Raw genomic sequence first — 26041 nt, forward strand, 5'->3', positions numbered from 1 at the left:
ACATTGTCTCGCTTCGGAAATATCTAAAGAAGGGATTAATCTTTGTGTTCAAGGCGATTGTATCGTATAGATGCGTTTCAGTGGCTGCATAGTCTTTTATTTCTCAGTTCTTAGCTATCCAAAACAAGAGGAAGATGCTTTTGCATGTCAAACCTTGTTCTAGAATGTCATTAGGAAACTTGACAGAGTTGAAAGGGTTTGAATGTAGCTAATAGAACAAACCAGCTACTTGTGTATGCTGATAGCATTAATGTGTTACTGGAACATGCAGCATCATCATAGAGTACTCCACTCAAATGTAATTACTAGCAAAGGTGTTTTCCGAGAAATGCTTGCAGAGAGATGAATCACATGTTCATGTCACGTGTGTAGGACGTAGTACATACAGAAATTACATTTTAAAAACTTAGGAGAGACATTACCGATGCTGTAATAGCAGTATGTTATATTTAGAACAGAGTCAACAAATGCGTGAACTCATCGGACCCAGTCATAGCTCAGTCAGCTGATGTTTCTCGTCCAAAGAAACTGAATTCGATTCTAGGAAGGTTCTGTGAATGTTATGACTGAAAGACTGGCTGTGGGGAAGATTTTTTCTGGGATCTTCGATGTTTCCTGCTATCTGTAATTTAATTAATTAATTAATTCTATATTTCTTTACACAATCACAAATATTAAAAAAGATTTCATAAGTAATTATTGACGTTAAAAATCCAACTAATAAAATAATAGAAACTGGTGTCATGAGAACACGTACTTTCTTCTTATGTTTAGCATGTTTCGCTAGAATTCAGTTCTTTACGTTATGAATTACATTTCTATCTGTAGTTTTTCTCAACTTATCAGTCAGGATTATGCATCAATTATACCATTTCTTGTGAATTCAAGAGGATAATTTCGTTTTCAGTATAGCACACTATAAAAGAGTTGTATAATTCCTGAGAGTAAAACATCTGTCGGTTTTGGTATCTTAGATAATATAGGCTAATATTAGATTACGATGACTGCGTACACGGGTTCGAATCCCGGTGATGGCGGAGCTGTATTTGTGGTGTAAAAAGCTGAAGCTCCTGAGGCTTTTGTTGGGCTTCTCTTGTTTCCATCTATTATTCGAACTTCACTCTCTTTTTTAATTGATTATTTTATGATGCCTTGTCAATTGTTGTGGTTATCTAGCGCCTGAGTGAATCCAGGTTCCAACGCCGAATCTTAACCAGCATTTGTCCGTAACTGGTTGAGGGAAAATCCCGGAAAACTCAACCAGGTAACTTGCTTTATCCAGGATTTGAACCAGGGCTCGCTAATTTCAGGTCAGACATGCTAACCGTTACTCCACTGTGGTGGACCCTCTCGTTTTCAGCATTTTTTAGTTGGTTATGTAACGGCGCTTTATCAACTACTAGGTTATTTAGCGTCGGTGATAGCGAGATGGTATTTGGCGAGATGAGGCCGAGGATTCGCCATAGATTACCTGGCATTCACCTTACGGTAGGGGAAAACCTCGGCAAAACCCAACCAGTTAATCGGCCCAAGCGGAGATCGAATCCGCGCCCGAGCGCAACTTTAGACCGATGAGCAAGCGCCTTAACCGACAGAGCCACGCCGATGGCTTCATTATTCATTACAATCATTACAATTCATTTGGCGTTCTGAACAAAATCATGATAGTGATGAACTGATGATAATCTTCATAATCATATTCATTTTGTGACAACCCATGAAGGGCCAAGGACAACCAGCCAACTCTGGCCTCACGTCCACATGTCTCACAAGCAAACGTTCTGATGGGGGCAGATAAAAAAAGTTTTTTTTTCTTCCACCATGCTAATAATGTCAAAAGAAGTGCTTATACAAATTTTGGCCACTCGACCGCAGTTACGAGGGCCGTAAAAAATTAAGTTCGCCAGGGGCCGCTAACAGAAAAAAAACACAATTTCATTAGACAAATTTATTGGAACGGACACAGCAATTGTTGAGCTATTTTTCAACATATTTTCCATCGGAATTGAGACATTTCTCATATCATGGGATCGACAGAGAGGTGCAGCCGCAGTCAAACGCTGGTTCCCATCTGAGGCGGCTGACCTCTACGACACAGAAATTGATCCCATGGATGACAAATGTCTCAATTTCTTTGGGGGATATGTTGACAAATAGCGCAACAATTGCTGTATCTGTTTCAATAAATATTTGCATGCAATTTTGCTTTTTTTCTATAAATGGCCCCAAGAAAGATAACTTTCTGGACGGCCTCGTAATTGCGGTCGAGTGGCCAAAATTTGTATAAGCACTTGTGTTGACATTATTAACATGGTGGAAGAAAAAAATGTAACTTTTTTATCTGCCCCCATCAGAACGTTTGCTTGTCAGCTGAAGTGAAGGTTCATCCAGTCTGTACGAGAATAACATGTTGTGAGTACGATGATCCCCCAGCCGTTATAGCTGGCTTAAGAAACCTGATTTCGGTACTCTCTGTAGTTCTTTAAATTCTCCGCTATGCGGTTGGATACTAGTTCCATACATTACCCGAAATTTCATGAGAAAACTACTTCTGCCATGGGGTCTCGAACCATCTCTCTTTCCATGCCGTTAGCCCAAGACATGACGCCTTAGACCACTCAGCTACGGTGCGGAACTTGAAACAAGATACCAGTTGCGTTTTGATACATTGTAAATATATCGTGTTTGAATGAAATGTGTGGGTGGAAACGATAGTGTAAAATATGTCAACAAAATTAATGTATGTTGTAAAAGTGGCAAAGAATGTTTGTCCAGCTCAACTCTGAACCTCCAACAAATAAAGGCGAAAAAACTTCCGTAATATGTTAGAATCATTAATAAAATAGGACAGCGATGGTGATGAATGATGAGGGCAGAGGAAAAATGGAAAGGTGAGAAGTGGGAAAATGTTCATGATAAACATTTGTAAAGAGAGAATTTTTTGCATCATATAGGTCTACTTACAGCTGTAGACAGTATTATCAACTTCTCTTTCAAAAGGGCGAATTTGCGAACAGACACATTAGAAGCGTATTTATAACGTAGTAGTTTTTGTTTGCATTATAAATACCTTTATTTTTATTTTGGATTTTTCTGGTACTTTAGAGATAATGTTATATATGGTTTTGAAACTTGTCTAATGACAAGTATTTTACGACAATTTTGTGACATGTATTTCTGTATTGACGTTATGTCGACAGTAAACATAAAAAACTCAATACTGTATATTGTTGAAATGTAACTGGAAAACTAGTATGTTACCTTCATTAAGGGTGTGGCTTAGTGGATAAAGCGTCAGCACGTAGAGGTAAAAACCCGGGTTCGAGTCCCGGTGCCGGAGAGAATTTGTCTCTGTTCTATACAGGGTTTAAGCTAGAAAATAAATACTTGTCGCAAAAATCCACAAATATATTTGTGAAAAATTGCGAAATGCTTGCAATATTATAAATAATTATAAATAATTGTGCAGAAATATAAAATTAATAAAGTATGCAGAAACAAAAAGTTACGTATATAATTTGTTTCTTGGAATTTCATTACTTTCAATCCATCTTATCACACTCTAGATAAACTTGTGTAAGTAAATCATTAGACGTAAGTACGTGTATGTTTACAATCAATTACTACTGAATTTACACCACATTAAAATACGTTATTTAATGAACATTTAAATTCTTTACTAGTAGTGGGCCCTTCAGAATTTATTATTAGCAGAGTGCTAACTCTTTTTACTGAAAGGCGGTTTCTAATTCCAGTTTTTACAAGATTCATGCGACCAAATTCTCGCTCATATTTTACAGTATGCGATGGAATTATTCAGTTAGAAGAAATTGTTCACTTAACTTGCATGAATTGCACCAACTCTTGAAATCAATTCCTGAACATCTATTGCTTAATACCTTTTTGAATATTGCCCATTAGTTTTTCATTTAAATTCAGATTTTTCAAATATATCTCTGATTTCATTTTCTCCATTACGATCTTCGTTTCTGAAGTCCAATGTAGTTGTCGCATTTTTGCGCATTTACATTAAAAGTTCGTAGGATTTTTAGAAGTCGAGTAGCTTAAACTTTGGTTCTATCAATTCCTCATTAAGGGTGTTCATGACTGAACTTTGAGGAAACTGTTTTTTTTTTTGTCCTTCTCCATTAAAGAAAAGTCCAATTATTCCTCTATAAGAAAAATGATATGAATTAAGTTCCTCTCATAAGTTTCCAGAAGATAGGCCTACTTTAAAAGTCATGCGCATTATATTAAATGATTCGGTACACGCCTACGTCGCTGTTTTTTTTAGTTATTTATTTTCCAGAAATTTGTTATGTATAAAATACTCCTTTGACACAGTTCTTAATCGATTCAATTCAAGGATTAAAATTTGCTCCAGCTTTTTGTCAATTTGAGTTTTAATATAAACTTTGATACGTTGAATTACAAATAGTAATGAAATCAATAATAATCCATATAAAAGTTTTAAAACTTACGGAAAGTAAAATATACATATTACATTGCAAACTAGATCAGTTTTTTATTTATGCGAAATGTAGCATATTTGTGCAAAATTCTGTTCTATAAAAAGTTTCGTATCGACTAGTAATTAAAAGGTAGTAAATGGTAATAAAATTAGAACCAATATGATCGCATAGTACAAATTTATTATGGGATGTGCTAATAAAATTAATAAACATGTGGTGATAAACATCTTGATAACGGTTTCTTCACAATTGAGTTGTTGAAAAATTAATGAGGTATATACCGCAGCCCATATGTTCAGCATCCCATACGCAACAACTTAAGACAAGATAGTATACATGTAAGGAAAAAATATACAAAAAAAAAAGAATGTAATATAAAGACAAGCTGGAATAGGACGAACATCACACCTGATACACGAGCGTGTTTACTCGACTCCATTCGCACTGCGAAAGGACAAAGTACGCATACATTTCAATTTGCGAACTTGCACCTTCCGGCGTTTCTTTTCCCGATCCTGCAGTCAACTTCTCGAACCCTTCCCCTCTCTCGCTGTGTGTGGTAGCTAAGTAAGTTACGTCCATTTTCGTCTTTTTCCCCTTCAAAATTTTCTAGAGCTCCTTCAGTGAAGCAACGAAACCCGGAGTGAGGCAAGTGGCCAACAGGATTGGAGCTCACATATTCAGCTTTTTTCAGCCCCGAACTCCCTTGCAGGACACATTTTCCCATACCTTTTCAAAGTTCCTCCTCCCATTTCCCTCTCTTTCAATTCAATTCAAGTCCCAGGACGAACAGCAGTAGACATACAGTACCATTCGCTAGTGATATTGCACATCCAGGAAGAAATGTATTACTACGCCGCCACCTGTTGCTGTACTAAATACCACTACGAAGCAACACTACAAATTATGAGAAGAGTTAAAAATTTCAGTTTTGATCTCTAACTATACCCAAGCCGTTGTAACTATGCACATAAAGACTTTGCGCAATGTTGATAGCGAGAGGTGCGACATTACTACAATGACGACTCTTTCGCGCCAATTCTTACGCCTTACTATTTAATGCTACGTCTTTAAGCAAAGGATTCTCACTCCGTGAGTTACTATTCTCCGAACGTCTTTTTTGCGACATTTTGCAGCAGGTTAGATATTATTTATAACACACACAAATTGCGCAAGTGGTAGTTGCACTATGTAACACAACATGTATAAAACCAACAATACAGCGGTGTTTCCCGTAGCAGCAGCAGCTGATGAAAATTTTACTTTCGGATTGGTTAAGAAGGCTACCGCGCAGCGCGTTCATCATTTTGTTTATGGGAAAGGTTGCCAGCGCAAATAACAGCTGTTAAGTGCATAGTTACAACGGCCTAGGTATATCACTGTTGTATTTTGTGAGACATGTCACGTGGCTTTTGTTTACAGTAGATTCGGTTCTAAATGGAATCCAATATAGAGCCATTAACGCACTGTCATCTGCATAAATATAAACATTAGTGGCAAGATAACCTGCCCACACTACTCACAGGCCGTCTAAGTTTTGCGAGGAGATTAGCACCTCCCCCAAATACATACAATAGGCCTATAGGACAGTGTAAAGCAGAAGTGTCAGAGTTGTAAGCTCCAAAACCGGTTGTGGAGCTAGATCGGAGCTTGAACTTGCTTATGTCTGTGGAAACACCGGAGCACGCAACCAGTCTAGTGGAGCGCTCCGCTCCGTTTAGTCCCTGTCTGACATCGATGGTGTAAAGTCTTAAACCACATTATTAAGGAAATCATTTGTATAGGCCTATAATAAGCTTATTTGTTTATTGTTGATGAAGTAGTTGGTAAAGGATAAATCATATTGATCATTGGATAGGTTTTGTAAATATTGATGTGCGAGTGTTGGGGGCGTGGCTTTTTCATAGTTTGTCTAGTCATCCACAATTTCTCTCCCTTAGATTTATGAATGAGAGCACGGAAAGTGTACATTAAGTTGCATATCGAAAATAAGTACGTATGAAACATTGGAGGGAATTGGGGAAACGATGAGCATAACACACAGAAATATCTGGAATCTGTACTAAGGCTCGAAATAATGTACACCATTGTAGTTGAGGCCAGTATTTTTGGTATATAATGGAGATTTCTCGTGATCGGATACATTTCATAGAAGCGCATGTCTGAGCGCACCCCCGCACAGGTTGTTGAACTATCTGTTCAAGTTTCCGATTTCTGTACTTAAAATTGATGCGACTAGTTAAAGCTGATTGAACAGAATTAATATAGTACCATTAACACGATCTTTCTCTGCAGTTCATGCCACGACCATCACCATCACCACCACCACCACCACCACCACCACCACTATTGACTCTTCCATAGTGTGTCAGCTGGCGTTTTCTGACCAAAGAAACTTGTCTGTATTCTGTTGGTTAAATTGAATCCTAGGTTCGCCGGTTCAAACCTAGACGAGGGCCATGAATTTTTAAATAGTGATGAAGTCCGTCTGCTGTAAAAATAATAAACACGCGAAAATCTAGAACTGAAGAGAATTTTAATAATTGAAGGTGTGAGACAAAAGTATAGCATCTTACCCACTTATTTTAACATAACATCAATGACATTATCCAATAATGGAAACAAGTTTTTTTTATTAGGAATGTAATTTTAAGGGATTAGGTACAGCTTACAGCAAGTAAAATTTTGGATATATTAAACATTTTTCCCCCTCTATTGTCTGATAAAAATTAAATTCATTTTAAAAATGGTCAAATATCAGTATTTTCTTCTAATACAAAATAAAAAAAAATATTATTTATTAAGTAATCTAGTTGAAAGAGCATGATATTGTAAACATGAGTTTCAGCAATAAAATAAAAGAGAGAGAACATGAAAAAGTTAACAAGTTTATGAGTTATGAGGGAAACGCTTTATCACTTCACAGTAAACTGCCACTATTTTGAATTTTGAAATAAATATACCCGACCCCGGAACAATTTTTCCCTCGAAATTGTTCAAATCAACTTTACAGGGAGTTATACCTGAAAGCTCGATTTGCAAAATATATAAATATTTTTTTAATTGTAAAAATATGTTTTTCATATAGCAGGACAGTGTTTTACACATAAGTTACCAAGTTTCATTATTGTACAAGATACAGTAATGGAGAAAAAAAAAGTTGAATATTTCCAAAAAAAAATACTGCTGTAAGCTGTACCTAACCCCTTAAAAGGAAACAAATATGAGTGTTTTATTAGACTATATGCTGAAGATTTAGTAATGATTCATGATCATTTACAACAGCGTATGCGTCACGTCTCTAAGGGCCATATTCATAGACATTCTTAGCGCGGGCTTCCGGTGGATGATCAGTGAACTAACGTTTTTCGTATTCATAAACCTATGTTAACGATATGATATGATATGAATTCTGTACAAGTAATCACTCGATAGCCGGGCTAGTTTAGCACGCTGGTAGCGCGGGCTAGCGAAATGTCTATGAATAGCACCCTTAAATTCTATAGGTCTAAGTGAAGATTACAATTTTAAGATATCAGGACAAAAAATGAAATATCATTTTGTGTAAAATCATTAATCATATAAAAAGTAGTATTGGGTTATACTGCCACGCTAAAGCAAAAGGTCATATCTGTAAAAATTGTCTTTGAATTAAGAGGTGTACGTGTTCGTCTAGCATACAGGCACTTTTCATAGGTACGTTAAATTTACGTTACAACTTTCTGGCTTAGTAATATGGTTCAAAACGTTTCCTTTAACCCAAAAACATAATTTTTGCAGATATGACCTTTTACTTTATCAGGGCAGAATAATACTGGAACAAGTATCAACTTTCAATTAGCCTATGTGGGTTGCGATGTAACTATAGGAATAGTAACAGAAAAAGAAAAAGAAATTTAAAGTGCTTTGTGGCACCATACATAGAACTCTGAAAAACAAAACGAGAAAAGAAACGAGGATTAAATTTTATGTCAGTCACTATGACAACTTCACTATATGGGAGTGACACATGGATGCCGGTAAAAAAGAATGCAATCTAGAATGCAGAGCACAGAAATTACATAAAAAAACAAAGTGTTGCACAAGACTGGATTATTTGAAAAAATGAAGACATACAATCAGAATTAGAAATACATAGGCTACACTACTTGACAAACTAAAAAATCAAGATTATCTTAGTGATTGGATACAGCATGTAAATATAATGGATACTAAAATACTGCCCAGGACAGCCTACGGATATAGACCATCAGGAAGAGGAGACGTTGGAAGACCAAAGAAGAGATGGAATAATGTGTTGTGAAATCGGAACAGACAAATGCCCAAACCCTGAAGTGGAGATGATAAAATCCAAATCATGGCCTCCTCAGAGAGGAAAATAAAGTTGGCAGACTCCAGTCTTAGACTTACTGTAAATAGGAGATCGCTGTCCCTGATAGAGGGCTTGAAGCGAACTTTGTGGACCATTTCTCGCTCACGTTGAATTTCTACAATAACTGCAGTTTTGCGCTCTGGAGTAAAATATCACAACTGCTGTTGCACCTATTATTATTATTATTATTATTATTATTATTATTATTATTATTATTATTACTACCACCACCATTGTCACCAGCATCACTACCAATGCAACCAGAGTTCGATCCCGACAGATGTTATTTTCAAATGTAGATTTCATCTAATGTCCTCTGTCTCTCTTATTTAACCATTACCCCTTTAAGGGCGTATCGTTTCCTCGCTTCTGAGTACAGTAGTTTAATACAGGGTGTTTCAGAAGTAGCGGTAAACAATGTAGGGATGAAAAGTAGAAACGAATAGAAGCAAAAACGTTCCGGTAAATATGGGTCCGTAAATTAACCGTTCACGAGATAATGTCATTTTTTGCTGGTTGGGGCCGCCAGTGATCCGAGCTCCTGGATACGGTAAAGCGGCAACATGCATACTTCGTATGTATGCTGCTCTCGCCTCATCCCATTTCCTTCTAAGTGCGAGAGGATATCTGAACAGACGATATGGTGAACGTAGATGGGTAGAGGAGGACCTGTACCTAGATCAATGAATTTAAATTCTTTGCATTTTTGTGTTTGAGGTTATGCAAAAAGCCTAGTTTACACAACAGACATACTACACCTGAAGAATTGCAGCATCGGATTGTAGATGCCTTCCAGAAAATGAAGAATGACCCAGAATTGTTAAAGTGCGTTCTTGGGTCTTTGCGGAGAAGATTAGACATGCATTCAAGTGCATGGTCAGTATTCTGAACACCTGCTGTAAAATTTCTCAGTTAACGTATCTAATATCCACTGTATCTTGTTTTCTGTAAAATTCTTCAGTTAATGTCTCATACTCTACTGTATCTTGTTTACTGTAAAATTCTTCAGTTAACGTGTCTCATACTCTACTGTACCTTGTTTGCTGTAAAATTCTTCAGTTAACGTGTCTCATACTCTACTGTACCTTGTTTGCTGTAAAATTCTTCAGTTAACGTATCTCATACTCTACTGTACCTTGTTTGCTGTAAAATTATTCAGTTAATGTCTCATACTCTACTGTACCTTGTTTGCTGTAAAATTCTTCAGTTAACATATCTCATACTCTACTGTACCTTGTTTGCTGTAAAATTCTTCAGTTAACATATCTCATACTCTACTGTACCTTGTTTGCTGTAAAATTCTTCAGTTAACATATCTCATACTCTACTGTACCTTGTTTGCTGTAAAATTCTTCAGTTAACATATCTCATACTCTACTGTACCTTGTTTGCTGTAAAATTCTTCAGTTAACATATCTCATACTCTACTGTACCTTGTTTGCTGTAAAATTCTTCAGTTAACGTGTCTCATACTCTACTGTACCTTGTTTATCCACAAACTTTTCTGTTGTTCAAACAAAAAAGTTCCTTTGTGTATGTTTAATCACATTTCTGTAGTGTTGAAGCCAAAGTTATGAATTCTACTCTGCGTGATTGATAAATTAAATAAAATTATCACTGCTTTTGTTAGAATTAGTACTTAGTATTCAGCGAGCCGCAACCAGCACAAAATGGTATCATTTCGTAAACGGTTAATTTGCAGACCCATGTTTACTGGAACTCTTTTGCTTCTCTTAGTTTTCATTTTTCATCCGTAAATTTTTGACCATCACTTCTGGAACATCCGGTACACACACGCAAATAATAAAAGGCCCTCAATTCATGTGTCTTCGTCCTTCTTTTCTATCATATTGTTATCTCACCCTTTTCTTCCTCTCCTCATTCTCTTGTCCTATCAATCTTTTGTCGTTCTACTCTCGTCGTTTCATGTCGTCTTCTCGATTCTTTCTTGTCCTCCTCTCGCCTCTCTCTTCTCTCCTCGCCCCTCTCGTCCTCCTTCCCTTCCCTTTTTTCTTGCCCCTCTCTTGGTCTCAACTTATTATGTAACGTTATTGAATATTCTATATTTTCTGTCTTCTTATTATTGAACTTGATAATGAAACAAAATTAAGATTAGCCTACAGTCTCTTTGAAATGTCCGCCGGTTTTTTTTTTTTTTCAAGCCTTGATTATTTTTTAATCATTTCTTCATAGTTTTCTTTCCAAGTTCAGGTCTTTCACTGCAAACCCAGCGTTCTCCAAGCTTCCCTCTTTTTCGTCTTCCACTTCGTCTCGTACGATTCGTATATCTTAATGCTGTCTATCATCTGATTTCTTTTGTCCCGAACTTTTCTCCCGTTCACTATTCCTTCCAGTGCATCCTTGAGATGGTAATTTCATCTTAGTCAGTGATCCAGCCAATTTATTTTTATATTCCTAATCAGTTTCAGCATTATTCTTTCTTCACCCACTTTTCCTAGCATAGCTTAATTTCTTATTTTCTCTGTCCATTCCAGATGTTCCATTCTTCTCCATACCCACATTTCAAATGCCTCTAATCTCTTCTCTTCACTTCGTCGTAATATCCATCTTTCTGGCACGTTATTAATTAATCGTCTACTGTAGCTCATGCAATATGAATCACTGTAAGAACCTAGCTCGACCCCCGAAGGAGATAACGTTTTAGTTATCTCACATTGGTAGGCTATTTGATGAGTCTCTTTTGTGTCCGTCCTGTTTTGTCTTAGGCGTTGGCCATGCGCCATGTTATCGATATGATCAGAGAGTTACGCTATTTGTAAGTGCCTAGTTTTAGTTCAGAATAATTCTCACAAGAAGTGAAAAAATTAACAGTTCAGTAGTTGCAAAAAACGGAAGATAAATGTTGTTACAGCTGATTATCCATGTTGTCATTGTTAGTGTCATTATCTCGCATAGTTGAAGTTCCTCACTTAGACAATGAATAAGCTTAAGGCAAGCATTATAATACTTAGGGCCTAGTCTGAGAAAGAGAAAGGGAGAGAAGAAAATCAATGCCCACTACCCTTTCCTCTAACAATTGTCTAGTCATAAGCCCTACCACAGAATGGCATTAGAACTATCGTTGAGCGTATAGAAAATTATGGCAAAAAATCGCTACGTGATAATTTCTGAAGGATTAAAAATAAAATTAAAAAGAACTGAATAATTCAGGCCTGTTTCTGTCCCTTAAACGTGGAAGAATTAAGCAGTTTGTCACTATAAGTTTCTTAGCTTGCCATCTTCTCTCGATAGGCCTTAGGCTACTCTGGCGTGCTAAAGCAAAAGGTCGTATCTGCAAAAATGGTATCTTTGAATTAAGAGGGGTTCACCGCTGTTGAGTAACGGTTAGCACGTCTGACCGTGAAACTCAGTCCGGGTTCAAATTCTGGTTGGGGCAAGTTACTTGGTTGAGGTTTTTTCTGGAATTTTCCCTCAACCCATAAAGCGGAAATGTTGGGTAACTTTCGGCGCTGACCCTGGACTCACCTCGCTTGCATTATCACCTTCATTTCACTCGGACACTAGATAACCATAGCAGTTGATAAAGCGTTTTGGTCACCGGCGTAGCTCTGTCGGCTAAGGCGCTTGCCTGCCAATCCGGAATTGCGTTCGGGCACGGGTTCGATTCCCGCTTGGACTGATTACCTAGTTGGGTTTTTCCTGAGGTTTTCCCCAACCGTAAGGCAAATGTCAGGTAATCTATGGCAAATCCTCGGCCTCATCTCGCCAAATACCATCTCGCAATCACCAATCCCATCGACGCTAAATGACCTCATAGCTGATACAGCGTTGTTAAATAACCAAGTTAAAAAAGCGTCTTAAAATAGCCAATAAAAAAGTTGAGGCATATGTCCTTGTTTAGCATACAGGCAGTTTTTTTTAGATACGTTAAATTTAAGTTAAATAATTTCAGTTAAAACTTTCTAGCTTAGTTCAAATCAAAACGTTTCCTTCAATCTCTAAACGCAAGCAATTTTTTTTTTTTTTTTTTTTTTTTTTAGGTACGACGTATTACTTTAGCAGTGCTACTACTCCGTATTCTTTCATAAGTTGCAATCTGACATTTCTTAGGTTTGTACATAGTACATTTCGTAATAGGGTCTTCAATTCTTATAGATTCTCAACCATTTCTTCCAGATTTATTTTTTATGGCGTGTCCCGATTGCAGACTGATTCTTGTAGGCTATATGTAAGCAGTCCCGATTTTGTTCATTTGTTACATTGACATAGTCGCCATCTACTTTCAAAGCTTGGCCCTGGCCTGCTTAGTTCTTCATTTTATGAGAGTTCTGATACAACCGCAAGTAACACGAATTCTGATGGTGTAGTCAACATGGCGCAAGGTCAGTATTCAGGACAATGAAGATTTATGCAAGGCAAGGAAATATGTCTAATAGGCTACGCCTACTTTTCCGAGAGATAACCTTCATTTTCGTCTTCGCCTTAGTCTTCACGTAGGCTGTGATTCAATATAACGTAAGGTTATCTGTCATATCTTCTGCCCTGAACTTTTCTTCCTTTCACCATTTCTTTCAGTGCATCCTTCAGTAGGCAGTTTCTCCTTAGTGACCCAACCAATTCCTCTTTCTGTTCCTGATCAATTTCAGCATTATTCTTTCTTTACCCACTCTTTCTAGCGCAGTTTCTTTTCTTAGTCTCTCTCCCATTTCACAAGCTCCATTCTTTTCCATATCGCCATCTCAAATGCTTCTAGACGTTTTTCTCCACTTTGTCATAATGTCCGTGTTTCTATCCCATACATTTCGAACAAAGCATTTTATTGGCTTCTTCTTTTGTTCATTTTTCTGAGGTGCACAGGAGTTGTACCTTTTTTCTATTAAAATCTTCCTTTGCCGTTGCTGTCATCCTTTTATTAAATTATAAAAACTTAATGATAATTTTATGTTACGTGTTTGTGAAATTAGGATTTTTTGTCCCAATTATAAACATTCACTTGTTGCTTTAACGATCTATATGCAGAGAATGGAGTGTTTTTATTACATGAGGCAAGACAACAGGAAACTGTTCTAAAATTTGAAGGTAGGATGCAGCGAAGTTCTGCGAACATGTTTGTAGGAATTCGTGAATTATTTATTTACTGCTGTGATTTTTTTCGAGGAAAGAAAGTGCTATAGATGACACCTGAACCATAATCACTATTAATGGTCTTTGCGGAGAAGAAGATGCATGGCTGCAGAGATGAGGAGCGAAATGAGTGAGAAGGGTAGGAATAACACAAACTGCGATAAGGTTTGGGTTATAGATGAACCAATATTCACAAGGTGAAGGGTAGCTTAGTTGAGAAAGTGTTCTGTCTTTGTCTGGAGGGAAAAGACGCCTTAGGAAAATCGATACAAGCACACCGACGGCGCTAGTGGTGGCCCGCCTGCCTTTCTTGTCTTCTCTCTTTTCTTCCTCTCCTTCTTGAAAAACAATATTTAGCCTGTCTCTCATTCCCTGCACTGTACAGACGGAGGGAGCCATCAGTCTCTGCTTGAAGAAGCGTTTCACGCCCTGCCATAACACAGCGAAAGTCACGGACTCATGAATGGGAGAGTATTTGTCAAGGAAGGGCGACTGTACGTTGCGTCCAATCTTCCTCTTTTTACTGGTTTGTCATCGGGAATCGAACAGAGATTCACCGTTATAAATCGCATCTAATGCCATAGAGATAGAAGAAGTAAGATTGAGAGGGACCATTGTGTTAGGGTGTAATTTTGTGTTTTCTGCAGGTTTTTTGTTTTGGGTCGGGCCAGCAGTAGAATGAAAGGGGAGGAAAACATGGCGCATGGTTAGTGGGCGATGTGACGTCATCCTGGCAATAGCGAAGTAGGAGAAGGTAGCGGAGGGGGCGCGAGGCAGCAAAGGGTGGGGATGTGCACGGTAACGATCGCAAGTGGCGTTGTTGCTGCATGTGGCAGCGTCAGGGCCAGTTCCCCGCCCGGGGACTTCCCCTGCCCCTCCATTTTCCATCATCCCCATGGCTTAAAATTTTTGCTTGCCTGCTCTTGCTGGCTGGCACGTAACTCCGACGCCCCCGCACTCTCCTTTTAACCCCTCCCTCCTTCCTTTCACTCAACGTCCTCTCTCTCTCCATGCAGAGTTGTCTCTCGTACACACTCTCTCCTCCCCACCACCCGTTATCTCCGTCTCTCTCTGATCACATTGCTGTGGATGCTGCATCAGTCTGGACCAGCCACTCGCTTCATTCGGTCGGCGCGGACAGCCATTGTCTCAGTACCTAACTGGTTAGGCAGGGTCGCCGATTACACTTGTTGAGCCAAAGCTTGTGGTAGGTAGGGCCCAGACGCAATGAGTGGGGTTGGCTTTCTAGCCGCAGTGAAGACGTTCACGCCGTCCGCAAGGAGACGCCGTCGTAGCGAGAAACAGCTCCAGAGACTGGAGCTGCCCGGAACGGAATCGGCGACTGGACAGCAGGCACCACAACCAGATGTTGTGCCGGCTTGGGACACTGCGCCACCCATTACGCCACCGGCGGCCTTCCTGCCGCCCAATCACAAGAAGAACAAAGCAGCTGCAGCTGCCGCCGCCGCCGCAGCCGCCGCCGTTGTAGTGGCTTCAGGTGAGGTGGGAGAAGATATGTTACCCCGTCTGTGGCTTTCAAATCTTCCTCATGTGGGTGTTGTCATTTCGACGTCTTTGTTCCCTTTCCCACCCCCCAGTATCGTTGTCTTCTGTAAACGTCACCAGCGATCCAAGAACCATCCATATGTAAAGAACGGTTCCGTGTTCGAACGTGACTTGATGGGCGTACTGACCCATTAAGATAGATTTTGTATCGCTGAAAATAATGACTGGATATTTTGCGCGGTACAGACTTGTTGAATTGTGACTCATCGGTAAATTTCCATGAAACATGCTCATGAAATTTCTATACCTAAAATCAAACATAGATCCATTGTTTCTCCACATTTGTAACTAACTGCGGAGCTTATTTGCATCTTCCACTCAATAGATAGGCTACTGGGAATTTAAGAAATCTAGTTAAATTTCAGTCAGAATAAAAGTAACAAATCCGTTTTAAATGTTTTTTTTTTATATAAAATTAACGCATTTGTGCAGAGACATATGTGGTCGAGACGTGGTTGATTTCTTGCTATGAAATGTATTTTAATGTTTACAAAATATCAGTGTCTTAGATCAAAATTGCTTATAAAATGTCTTGGGGGTAACAGGCGTTCCCGGTTTTACATTAAATGTAATGCCCAACTTTTTTAATATACAAGGGAAACGACTTTTTGTGCTTTCATATATTTTAAACTAGACCTGGGAATTTTCTTATCTGTGAATAATTGTGGGGCTTCAGTTAGTCACCAGTATCATATGTATATACCTACTTCTTGCATGACTGTAAAATTGTGGAATTATGGAAAAAGACACGTAATGTCTTTCACAAAATCTGCCATAAACTCTGGGTTTCTGACCTGAAATGCTAGAATATTCACTAAATTACTTTCCAGTCATTTGTGGCAAGTGTTGACAAAACCAATTCAGTTTTAAACAGGTAGTTGAATGTCTTGTTTAAATAAACCTTTACGAACTGTTGGTCAGTCCAGATCATTTGATAATAATAATATTTTGTTCTTGCGGTGTTGAAAATTTTAACGTTTGTCGGTAAAGATCTGAAACTTGACCAAACTAACCATTGTTTACAGCGCCATTAAGAAAACAATAGTGTGTTGTACTACGTCAGAAATATGAAGAGACGCTTCAGTACAGGTCTGTCGTTTACTTCAACGGATTTAATGCAGTTGTCAACTTGTTAACATACGTTATGTCATGGGGGAGGAAGGTGATGTCATATATTGTTATATAATTGATCTACAAGTAGTACATCTTCATTGTTACTTGAAGTGCGATGTTCCGTGCACTTTGCTTCGGGTTTTGTAACTGTAAATATTTAATTTCGGTTTTCGCATTTGACGGCGCCTTCGCACTCAGTTGGGCCATCTTGGAGAAATCAATTCTCTGAGCAGACGCAATGTTAAGGACAATCCGCAAAGATGGAGGCTCTTGTTGAAGCACGACCTTGAAATACGCATTTTGTGTCATTATATAAAAGATCAAATTTTAAGACTTTCACAGATCCATTTGATATGAAATATGTAGACAAAAATGGGGAAGATTTTTTAATCATTATTACTATAAGTATTTTTGTCCAACGCCACTATGAAATGCGAAAACCACTATGAACCTATTTCAAGAAAAATTACTGAACCTACTTAAACTATTGACCTGAAAATAAAATTGTACATAAAACCACTAGTAATGTTCAATTTTATTTTTGAACATTTTGTTTATTAAAATACTAATTTTAAGGCCCAATTAAGATAGAAAATATTTTGAAATGAGCAATTTTAAAGTAGGCTTGTAGGAAATAATACACAAAAGGGTGAAATTAATTCGATGTATTTTTTGCCCGTTAGATTAATGTTTTTATCGACGGAATAATAATAATAATAATAATAATAATAATAATAATACAGAAAACGAACAAAACCAAAAGAAACTGCATCACAACAGAAAGAAATTAGTTTTGCAACATTTTCAAACATTCTAATTTATTTTCGATTTTTAATGCAATATCTATGTTGTAAACAATTCACTGAAATGATCTGGATCGCTGGATGTCTTGTATGTGGATACCCAAGGTTGAGGCCGTGTGGTAAATTTCTCTAATTTGTAGATATTGTGTACGAGAAGCGTCGAGAAGCCTGGACTTCTGTGTTTGAGGAAGGTAGGTGTTGTGTTGGGTTTGGTGTTGGCTGTCTTCCAAATCTCGTGTGGTCTTGTCCAATGTTTCGCATATTTGTTTTGACTTCCCTTCAACACTCAAGGAATTAATTCATATCGTTTGATAATGTCAACCATTTCCTCTTGATGTTTTAAATATTAATTAATGTTTAGATGGTCATTCTTTTAACATGGCTAGAAGATAAACACCGGCTTACTAAAGCGACACTTTTATTGAGTTCCAAGATTCGTCCGGAAATGGAGCATTAAATGACTGTGTTCTTAAATAAATGGATTTCTCTTACTGAATTGCATGTATACATGGCATTTGTTTACCATTTACTTTTAAAGGTCGAAAAACAAAGTGTCAATGAAGAACACTAATAGCCTAGGTTAACTTTATATAATTCGACTGAGTGACTATGCGACACTGCCAGACTTGCCCCCTCCTGCCTGCATGACCTCGACACTGACTTGTTATACTTTGTACTTCATCTACTCGAAATTATCTTGTCCTACAGCAAACTTGACCTCTATCATTGCCCAGCTCATCCTAAATGACTTCAGCTACACTGCATATCAGAATTGCTTTTCTGCCTACCTAACTAAAATGCTATACATTATAAAAATTGAATTACTCTCTACACCTGACCTGATTCATCCTGCATTACCGCTCTGCGCTACACTGTTTGACCTGCTTTACACTACTTGATCTGCACTACACTCCCTGACGTCCTCTACACTACCTGACTTGCGTTACACTCCCTGACCTGCGTTATACTACCTACTACATGTCCTGCGCTACACTACCTGACCTGGTCTACACTGCCTGACCTGCTCTACACTGCCTGATGTGCACTACACTACCCGACCTGCGCTATTTTACCTGACCTTTTCTACATTACCTACTACCTGACCTGCTCTACACTGTCTGACCTGCTCTACACTTCCTGACCTGTGCTATCCTACCTGACCTGTTTTACACTACCTACTACCTGACCTGTGCTACACTACCCGACCTGCGCTATCATACCTGACCTTTTCTACACTTCCTACTAACTGACCTGCTCTACATTCCCTGACCTGCTTTACACTACCTGACCTACGTTATCCTACCTGACTTGCTCTACACTGACATATGCGCTACACTGCCTGACCTCTGCACTACCTGACCTGCTCTACACTGACTGATATGCGCTACACTTTCTGACCTGCGCTATCCTACCTGACCTGCTCTACACTACCTGACCTGCTGCACTGACTGATATACGCTACACTGCCTGACCTCTACACTACCTGACCTGCTGAACTGACTGATATACGCTACATTACCTGACCTGCTCTACACTACCTGACCTGGTCTACACTGACTGATATACGCTACACTGCCTGACCTCTACACTACCTGACCTGCTCCACACTACCTGACCTGCTACACTACCTGACCTACGCTACCCTACCTGACCTACTCCACACTACCTGACCTGTTACACTACCTGACGTGCTACACTACCTGACGTGCTACACTACCTGACCTTCTACACTACCTGACCTGCGCTGCACTACCTGACCTGGTCTACACTGACTGATATGCGCTACACTGCCTAACCTCTACTCTACTCTACCTACGCTATCATACCTGACCTGAGCTATCCTACCTGACCTGTCCTATACTTCCTGACCTGCTCTACACTTCCTGACCTGTTTTATACTACCTACTACCTGACCTGTGCTACACTACCCGACCTGCTCTATCCTATCTGACATTTTCTACACTACCTACTAACTGACCTGCTCTACATTCCCTGACCTGCGTTACATTACCTGACCTGCTCTACACTACCTGACCTGCTCTGCACTACCTGATCTGGTCTACACTGACTGATATGCGCTGCACTGCCTGACCTCTACACTACCCTACCTACACTATCATACCTGACCTGCGCTATCCTACCTGACCTGTCCTACACTACCTGATCTGCTCTACACTTCCTGACGTGCTCTAAACTGCCTGACCTGCTCTACACTGCCTGGCCTGTTCTGTATTACATGGCGTACTCTATACTCTCTGACATCCCCTACACTATCTGACCTGCCATACGTTGCCTGATCTGCTCTACACTTTCTTTGACCTGCCCTACACTTTCTGACCTGACCTACACTTTCTGACCTGCCCTACACTTCCTGACCTGCTCTACACTGCCTGACCTGTTTTGTATTACATGGCGTGCTCTATACTCTCTGACCTGCCCTACACTATCTGACCTGCCCTACACTGTCTGACCTGCCATACACTGCCTGACCTGCTCTACACTTCTTGAACTGCTCTACACTGCCTGACCTGTTTTGTATTATATAGCGTGCTCTATACTCTCTGACCTGCCCTACACCATATGATCTGCCATACACTGCCTGACCTGCTCTACATTGCCTGACGTGTTCTACACTTCCTGATCTGCCCTACACTACCTGACCTGATCTGTATTACATGGCATGCTCTATATTCTCTGACCTGCCCTACACTATCTGACCTACCCTACATAATCTGACCTGCCATACACTGCCTGACCTGCTCTACACTACCTGACCTGATCTGTGTTACATGGCGTGCTCTATACTCTCTGACCTGCCCTACACTGTCTGACCTGTCCTACACCATCTGACCTGTCATACACTGCCTGACCTGTTCTGCACTTCCTGATCTGCTCTACACTAACTGACCTGATCTGTATTATATGGCGTGCCCTACACCTTCTGACCTGCCATACACTGCCTAACCTGGTCTACACTACCTGACCTGATCCGTATTACATGGCGTGCTCTATACTCTCTGACCTGCCCTACACCATCTGACCTGCCATGCACTGCCTGACCTGCTCTACACTACCTGACCTGATCTGTATTACATGGTGTGCTCTATACTCTCTGACCTGCCATACACTGCCTGACCTGCTCTACACTACCTGACCTGATCCGTATTACATGGCGTGCTCTATACTCTCTGACCTGCCCTACACCATCTGACCTGCCATACACTGCCTGACCTGCTCTACACTACCTGACCTGATCTGTATTACATGGCGTGCTCTATACTCTCTGACCTGCCATACACTGCCTGACCTGCTCTACACTATCTGACCTGATCCGTATTACATGGCGTGCTCTATACTCTCTGACCTGCCCTACACCATCTGACCTGCCCTACACCATCTGACCTGCCCTACACCATCTGACCTGCTCTACACTGCCTGACCCGCTCTACACTTCCTGACCCGCTCTACACTTCCTGACCCGCTCTACACTACCTGACCCGCTCTACTCTTCCTGACCCGCTCTACTCTTCCTGACCCGCTCTACACTTCCTGACCCGCTCTACACTACCTGACCTGCTCTACACTTCCCGACCTGCTCTACTCTTCCTGACCTGCTCTACACTACCTGACCTGTTCTATATTACATGATGTGCTCTACACTATCTGACCTGCCCTACACTATCTGGCCTGACTACACTATGTGACCTGCCCTACACTGTCTGACCTGCCCTACACTACCTGACCTGCGCTGCATAACCTGACTTTCTCTGCGCTACGGAACTTGACTTGCTCTGTGCTGCCTGACCTACTCCACACTACCTGAACTGACTTACTGCTCTGTACTACCTGACCTGCGCTATACTATCTGATGTGTCCGAATGTCTGTAGATATGTATTTGTTACGATTTGTTGAAACTAAATGCGAGAGAGGAATATGTAGAATCCTATAAATGAAGAGTTATAGACGAAATTCCTCTTCATGTACTTGAAGTGGCATGGTGCCTAATATGTTCACAGGAGTATTCCTTTGCAAAATGTGTCTACTTTGTTCAGTATGAGCTTGCTTGTTCAAACAGATTATGATTCACAAATATTTCGAGTTTTCTTCAGAGATACAGTTGGCGTACATATGTCGAGCTTTTGTAGAATCTTACGTTCTTTGTATGTATTATAATATACAGTCTGAAAATTCACAAACTTTGAAGAATACTGATGGAAGATCTCTTTGTGTTTCGATATAATCTCGTTGACAGTGAAGAATAGTAATACGTGACGTTGATAAATTGGTCTAAAAAAAGAGAGACAGGACTAAGGCACAACAATTTCATTGTGATGCATTTAATTCTTGAGGTATAAGTAGCCTATTTATACTTTCATGCAGCTAATTGTGATGTAGTGTTACTTTTGAAAGGTAACCATCAGCTCACAAATAGGCAGCATAACTGCTTACAAAACAGATAGTGGTTTTTAAACCATTTCCATGGAAAAATTGTTCCAGGGTCGGGTATCGAACCCGGGACCTTGGCTGAGCCAGCGCTCTACCGACTGAACTACCCAGGAACTATACCAGACCCCATCTTAATTTTCCACTTACATCCACATACCTCAATTGAGTGACAACGCCTGAGTGCACACTTACTGTGTGACTTCAATTTGTGGTTTTCTGTTATTGAAACGATAACGCGTATTATACAAATCTGACTTTATAGGGAGCTATACCTGCAACGCCAGATTTATATATAATATCTGCATCTAGGCATAAGGGACATGTTTACAAAATTTAAATTATACGAAGAAGTTCTTGGGAATTATCGGTTCTTTTGAAGTGCGGGTATTGTACTAATAGGCCTAATTAATAATGTAACACACTGTGTTCAGTATGGATTGAAAATATGAAGGGTTCAGAACTATACTGGGCCAAGCGCCATTTACTAAAACCGTAGAAAACAAGGGTTCAAATGAAGTTATTACCATAATTCAATGGAAATATATAGCAAGTAATATAAAGTACACACATTAAAAGTAAATGATATGTCAATCTTCATTAAACTATGGTATTCACTTAACTTTAACCCATGCCTTCTCCTTTTTTTAATAAATGGCGCTTGGCCCACTGTGGCTATGAACCCTTCATATGTATATGAAATAAGACAGACTATGGTTATCAGAAGAAACGTAAAGACGGTAAACGTGTGAATTCTAAATGAGGCAGTAGAACAAGTGGATAGCTTCAAACACTTGAGGTGTAGCGCTGTAGCCTACTATAGGTACTCGTAGTAAGATGAGCTGCTGACCTCTGAAAAAGAACTATAAAAGAAACTAGTGAAGTACTTGTGTGGAGTGTAGCATTGTATAGGGGTAGAAATATGGACATTATGGTGAAATGAAGAGAAACAAATCGAAGCATTTGAAATGTGGATGTGGAGAATGGAATGTGTGAAATGGACAGACATAAGAAATGAACCTGTGTTGGAAAGAGTGAATTAAGAAAGAATAATGCTGTAGCTGGTCAGGAAGAGAAAAAGAAATTGGCTGGGACACTGGCCAAGAAGACACTGCCTGCTAAAGGATGCACTGGTAGGAATGGTGAACAGGAGAAAAGTTCGGGGCAGAAGAAAATATCAGATAACATTAAGGTATATGGATCATACGCAAAGAATAATAGGAAGGCGGGAAATAGAAAAGATTGGAGAATGTTAGATTTTCAATGAAAAACCAGCACTTGGATAGAAAACTTTGAATAAATGCAACACATAATATTGCGTCGTTAAGTTTATTTCACTCTCATATTCACGATCGTCAAAACTAAAAATGAAAAATATAAACATTAGGTTATTTAGAATTTTAAGGAATTATCATAGGAATACTCAACCGATATCACGTAACTAGAGAGATTCTATGAAAATTGTCACAATCCCCCATTGCGCCCTGACAACTGAGAGATGACAGTCTCTCTCCCTTCTCCTTGCTCTTCGAACACATCACTTTCTGTGTTGAGTGGGCAGCATTTTATACATTAATCACGATGCGTTGTCTGGAGATCACTGCCATAGAGGGTCAAGGCCGAATAGCCGGCTGCTGACCTCAGGTCTACATGCCGCAGCAGAGGTGAACGATCATCCAAGCGGTGCGGGGGTATAGTATGGTTAGTACGATGATCTCTCCCCCCCCCCCCCCCAGCCGTTATAACTGGTTCGCTGAACTGGATTTCGCTACTTATCTTAGCTTCTCAAATTAATCGCGATGCAGGATGGGCACTGGTCCTACACACTGGCCGAAATTTCATGAGAAAATTTCTTCCTCCATGAAGATTCGAACCAATACCTAACGCGAGTCCAGGAATGACGCCTTAGACCACGACGCTTCGCCGTGGAACTTACTGCTGTTTTGGTATCAGTTTTATCACTAGAACGCATGATAGCCTATTTAATAACTGTCTTTCAGAGTACCGGTACCGGTATGTTTCCAATTCACGTCTGCTTGATCTTATTCATTCATGAATTGTCAGATTAAAAATTCATGGTGTGTTACGTTACCGCTGCACACACTACGATGTTCCTATTGATTGTAACGTCGGTTTCCTGCTTGCCTACTCTAAATGATACGCAGGATCTTCTATGAGCTTTGTAGTAGACTAATCTTTCGTATTGGCATGTGCTGCATATCGTCGGCTTACAAGCAAAACGCATTAAGCTAAAAATGTTACCTCTGAGAAAAAGGCGTTTTGAAAGCTCTTAAGGAAATGAATCTTAAAAATATTATTTTTAGTAAGTTGTTTCTCTTTATGTGTATTTAATTTTCTAATTCTAAGTTTATACACATGCATTATGTACATTATATACGCCTTTTTCTCAGGAGTAATATTTTTTACTTAATGTGTTTTGCTTGTAAACCGACGATAGGTCCATGTATGTATAGAATGTCACTTTGACTGCCTCTCTTTCTCGTAAACACAAATTTAATGACTGTAATGCAGTGGATTCATGCTTCAGACATTAAAAACTACAAGCACTTCGGGACCATATAAATTAATATGAAATTAAACTACATAATTCGTCAAATTATGAAGTTACACCACGTGGTGACATTTCCTGTAATGCTATTCGGTTCTGAACCTCAATTATGACAACAAAATAAACCGTCGGGATTGCCAGTGCTTCAGTTCAGAGTTTTCAGTTCAGTGACTCGTGCATAATTTGTACATTTGTAGGGGAGACTGTTGTACCTTTTAACACTTTTAACATTTTATTTTGTTTTAATTTTGGGAAATGAAATTTTTTAAATAAAAAATGCTTGAAATAATTATTGAAGATTCCTTTACAACTTCCTGTATGTATTTTCCTGCTTTACAGATCTATTAAGGATGGAAAAAATAAAATGAAGAGATATGTAATGTGTTCAAAGGTACAATAGGATCATGTACCTTGGAACATACCCTCTTGTAAGTTGGAACACATGGAATATAGGTGGGAATATAGCTGTAAAAACTGACAATAATATTTAAAATGTATTTTCAATCATAAACCAGAGCAGGCTTCTCTGATTTAGATTTTATTTCCTGGAGAAGCAATAGCCGCTTCAACAGCTTTCTTCAAGACATCCGAATCAATTGGGGACCTCTTTAATTCCAGACTTTCTTCGTGACATGACCTTAAAATAAAAGAAAACCAAAAACCGGTAGTATCGTGCAATTTGGAACATGTTCCATGGTACAAGATGTTTTGTGTTCAAAGGTACAAGAGGGTGCACGTTCAAATAAATATGGCTCCGAAAACTAGAGTCAAATAAATCATGGAAATTAAAATATGTTATTACTCACCAGATGATAGGGAACACACTGTACTTGATAGATATTAACAAATGCAATCTGGTTTTATGTTAGAAAACATACATCAATGAACGAAATGTTTACTTTTGGTACTAAAAAAACTTCTTTTGTCCACGGAACTCACACTTTGCAATAAATCAAACTGAAACTACGACCAGAGCTACTTAGCGGCTTTCTCTACAATCTACTTCATTTTGAGTCCTTAGGTAGCAGCAAAAATTAAAAACAAAAAATGTTCAAAGTACACTATGCTAAAGGTACAACAGTCTCCCCTACGTGACCTTGATCCGCCAGTTAGAAATGAGCTGAGTTTAGTGGAATCGTCACTTCCTACGTATAGCTTAGGTGTAATACCGCCACTTAAGATAATACAGCACAACTACAAGACGATGATCTGTAAAATAAATAACGATTATATTACGCTGAGTTTAAATTACTTTCGATTTCCACTTATGTATCTCATTTGAAACGCTTTGAACTCGTAAATCAGTCAGAATAGAACAACGCAGTTCAGCTTGATGTTCCATTCTGTTTTATGCGACGTCAGTAAATTTATAGTAGGCATAGTTCTCTAAGTCTGACTTGTGATCGTGACTTTTTGCCCTACTTCACTAATTGAAAGGTGGAGTTTAAAAAACTTCGAAGTAACTATAGAAACACAACTTTATACAAACGCAGCGAAAGTTTAATACAGTTGCGAGATAAATCGGTCATAAAAGTGTGCATTGTTTCATATATTTTGAAGTTTCTTGTTGATTAAGGGAGAAAATAAACTACCAAGTTTGAAATGTATTGTCTGGAA

The 26041-nt window shown here is 39.1% G+C and overlaps 1 protein-coding gene across 13 annotated transcripts in view; it reads left to right on the forward strand.

Moving 5' to 3' along the window:
* The window catches only part of LOC138715195 (phosphatase and actin regulator 2), a 1243976-nt gene that overhangs the window by 1132575 nt on the left and 85360 nt on the right, over window positions 1–26041 (forward strand). For 10 of the 13 annotated variants that reach the window (XM_069847817.1, XM_069847819.1, XM_069847820.1 and 7 more), the window contains one exon: window positions 15179–15427. The exons of the other annotated variants lie outside the window; for them this stretch is intronic. In XM_069847817.1, coding sequence (XP_069703918.1) covers window positions 15179–15427 — 249 coding nt within the window. The remainder of the gene's footprint in view (window positions 1–15178; window positions 15428–26041) is intronic. 13 annotated transcript variants of the gene reach the window in all.

This window comes from Periplaneta americana, chromosome 15 (assembly GCF_040183065.1).
Source record: "Periplaneta americana isolate PAMFEO1 chromosome 15, P.americana_PAMFEO1_priV1, whole genome shotgun sequence".
Taxonomy (NCBI): domain Eukaryota; kingdom Metazoa; phylum Arthropoda; class Insecta; order Blattodea; family Blattidae; genus Periplaneta; species Periplaneta americana.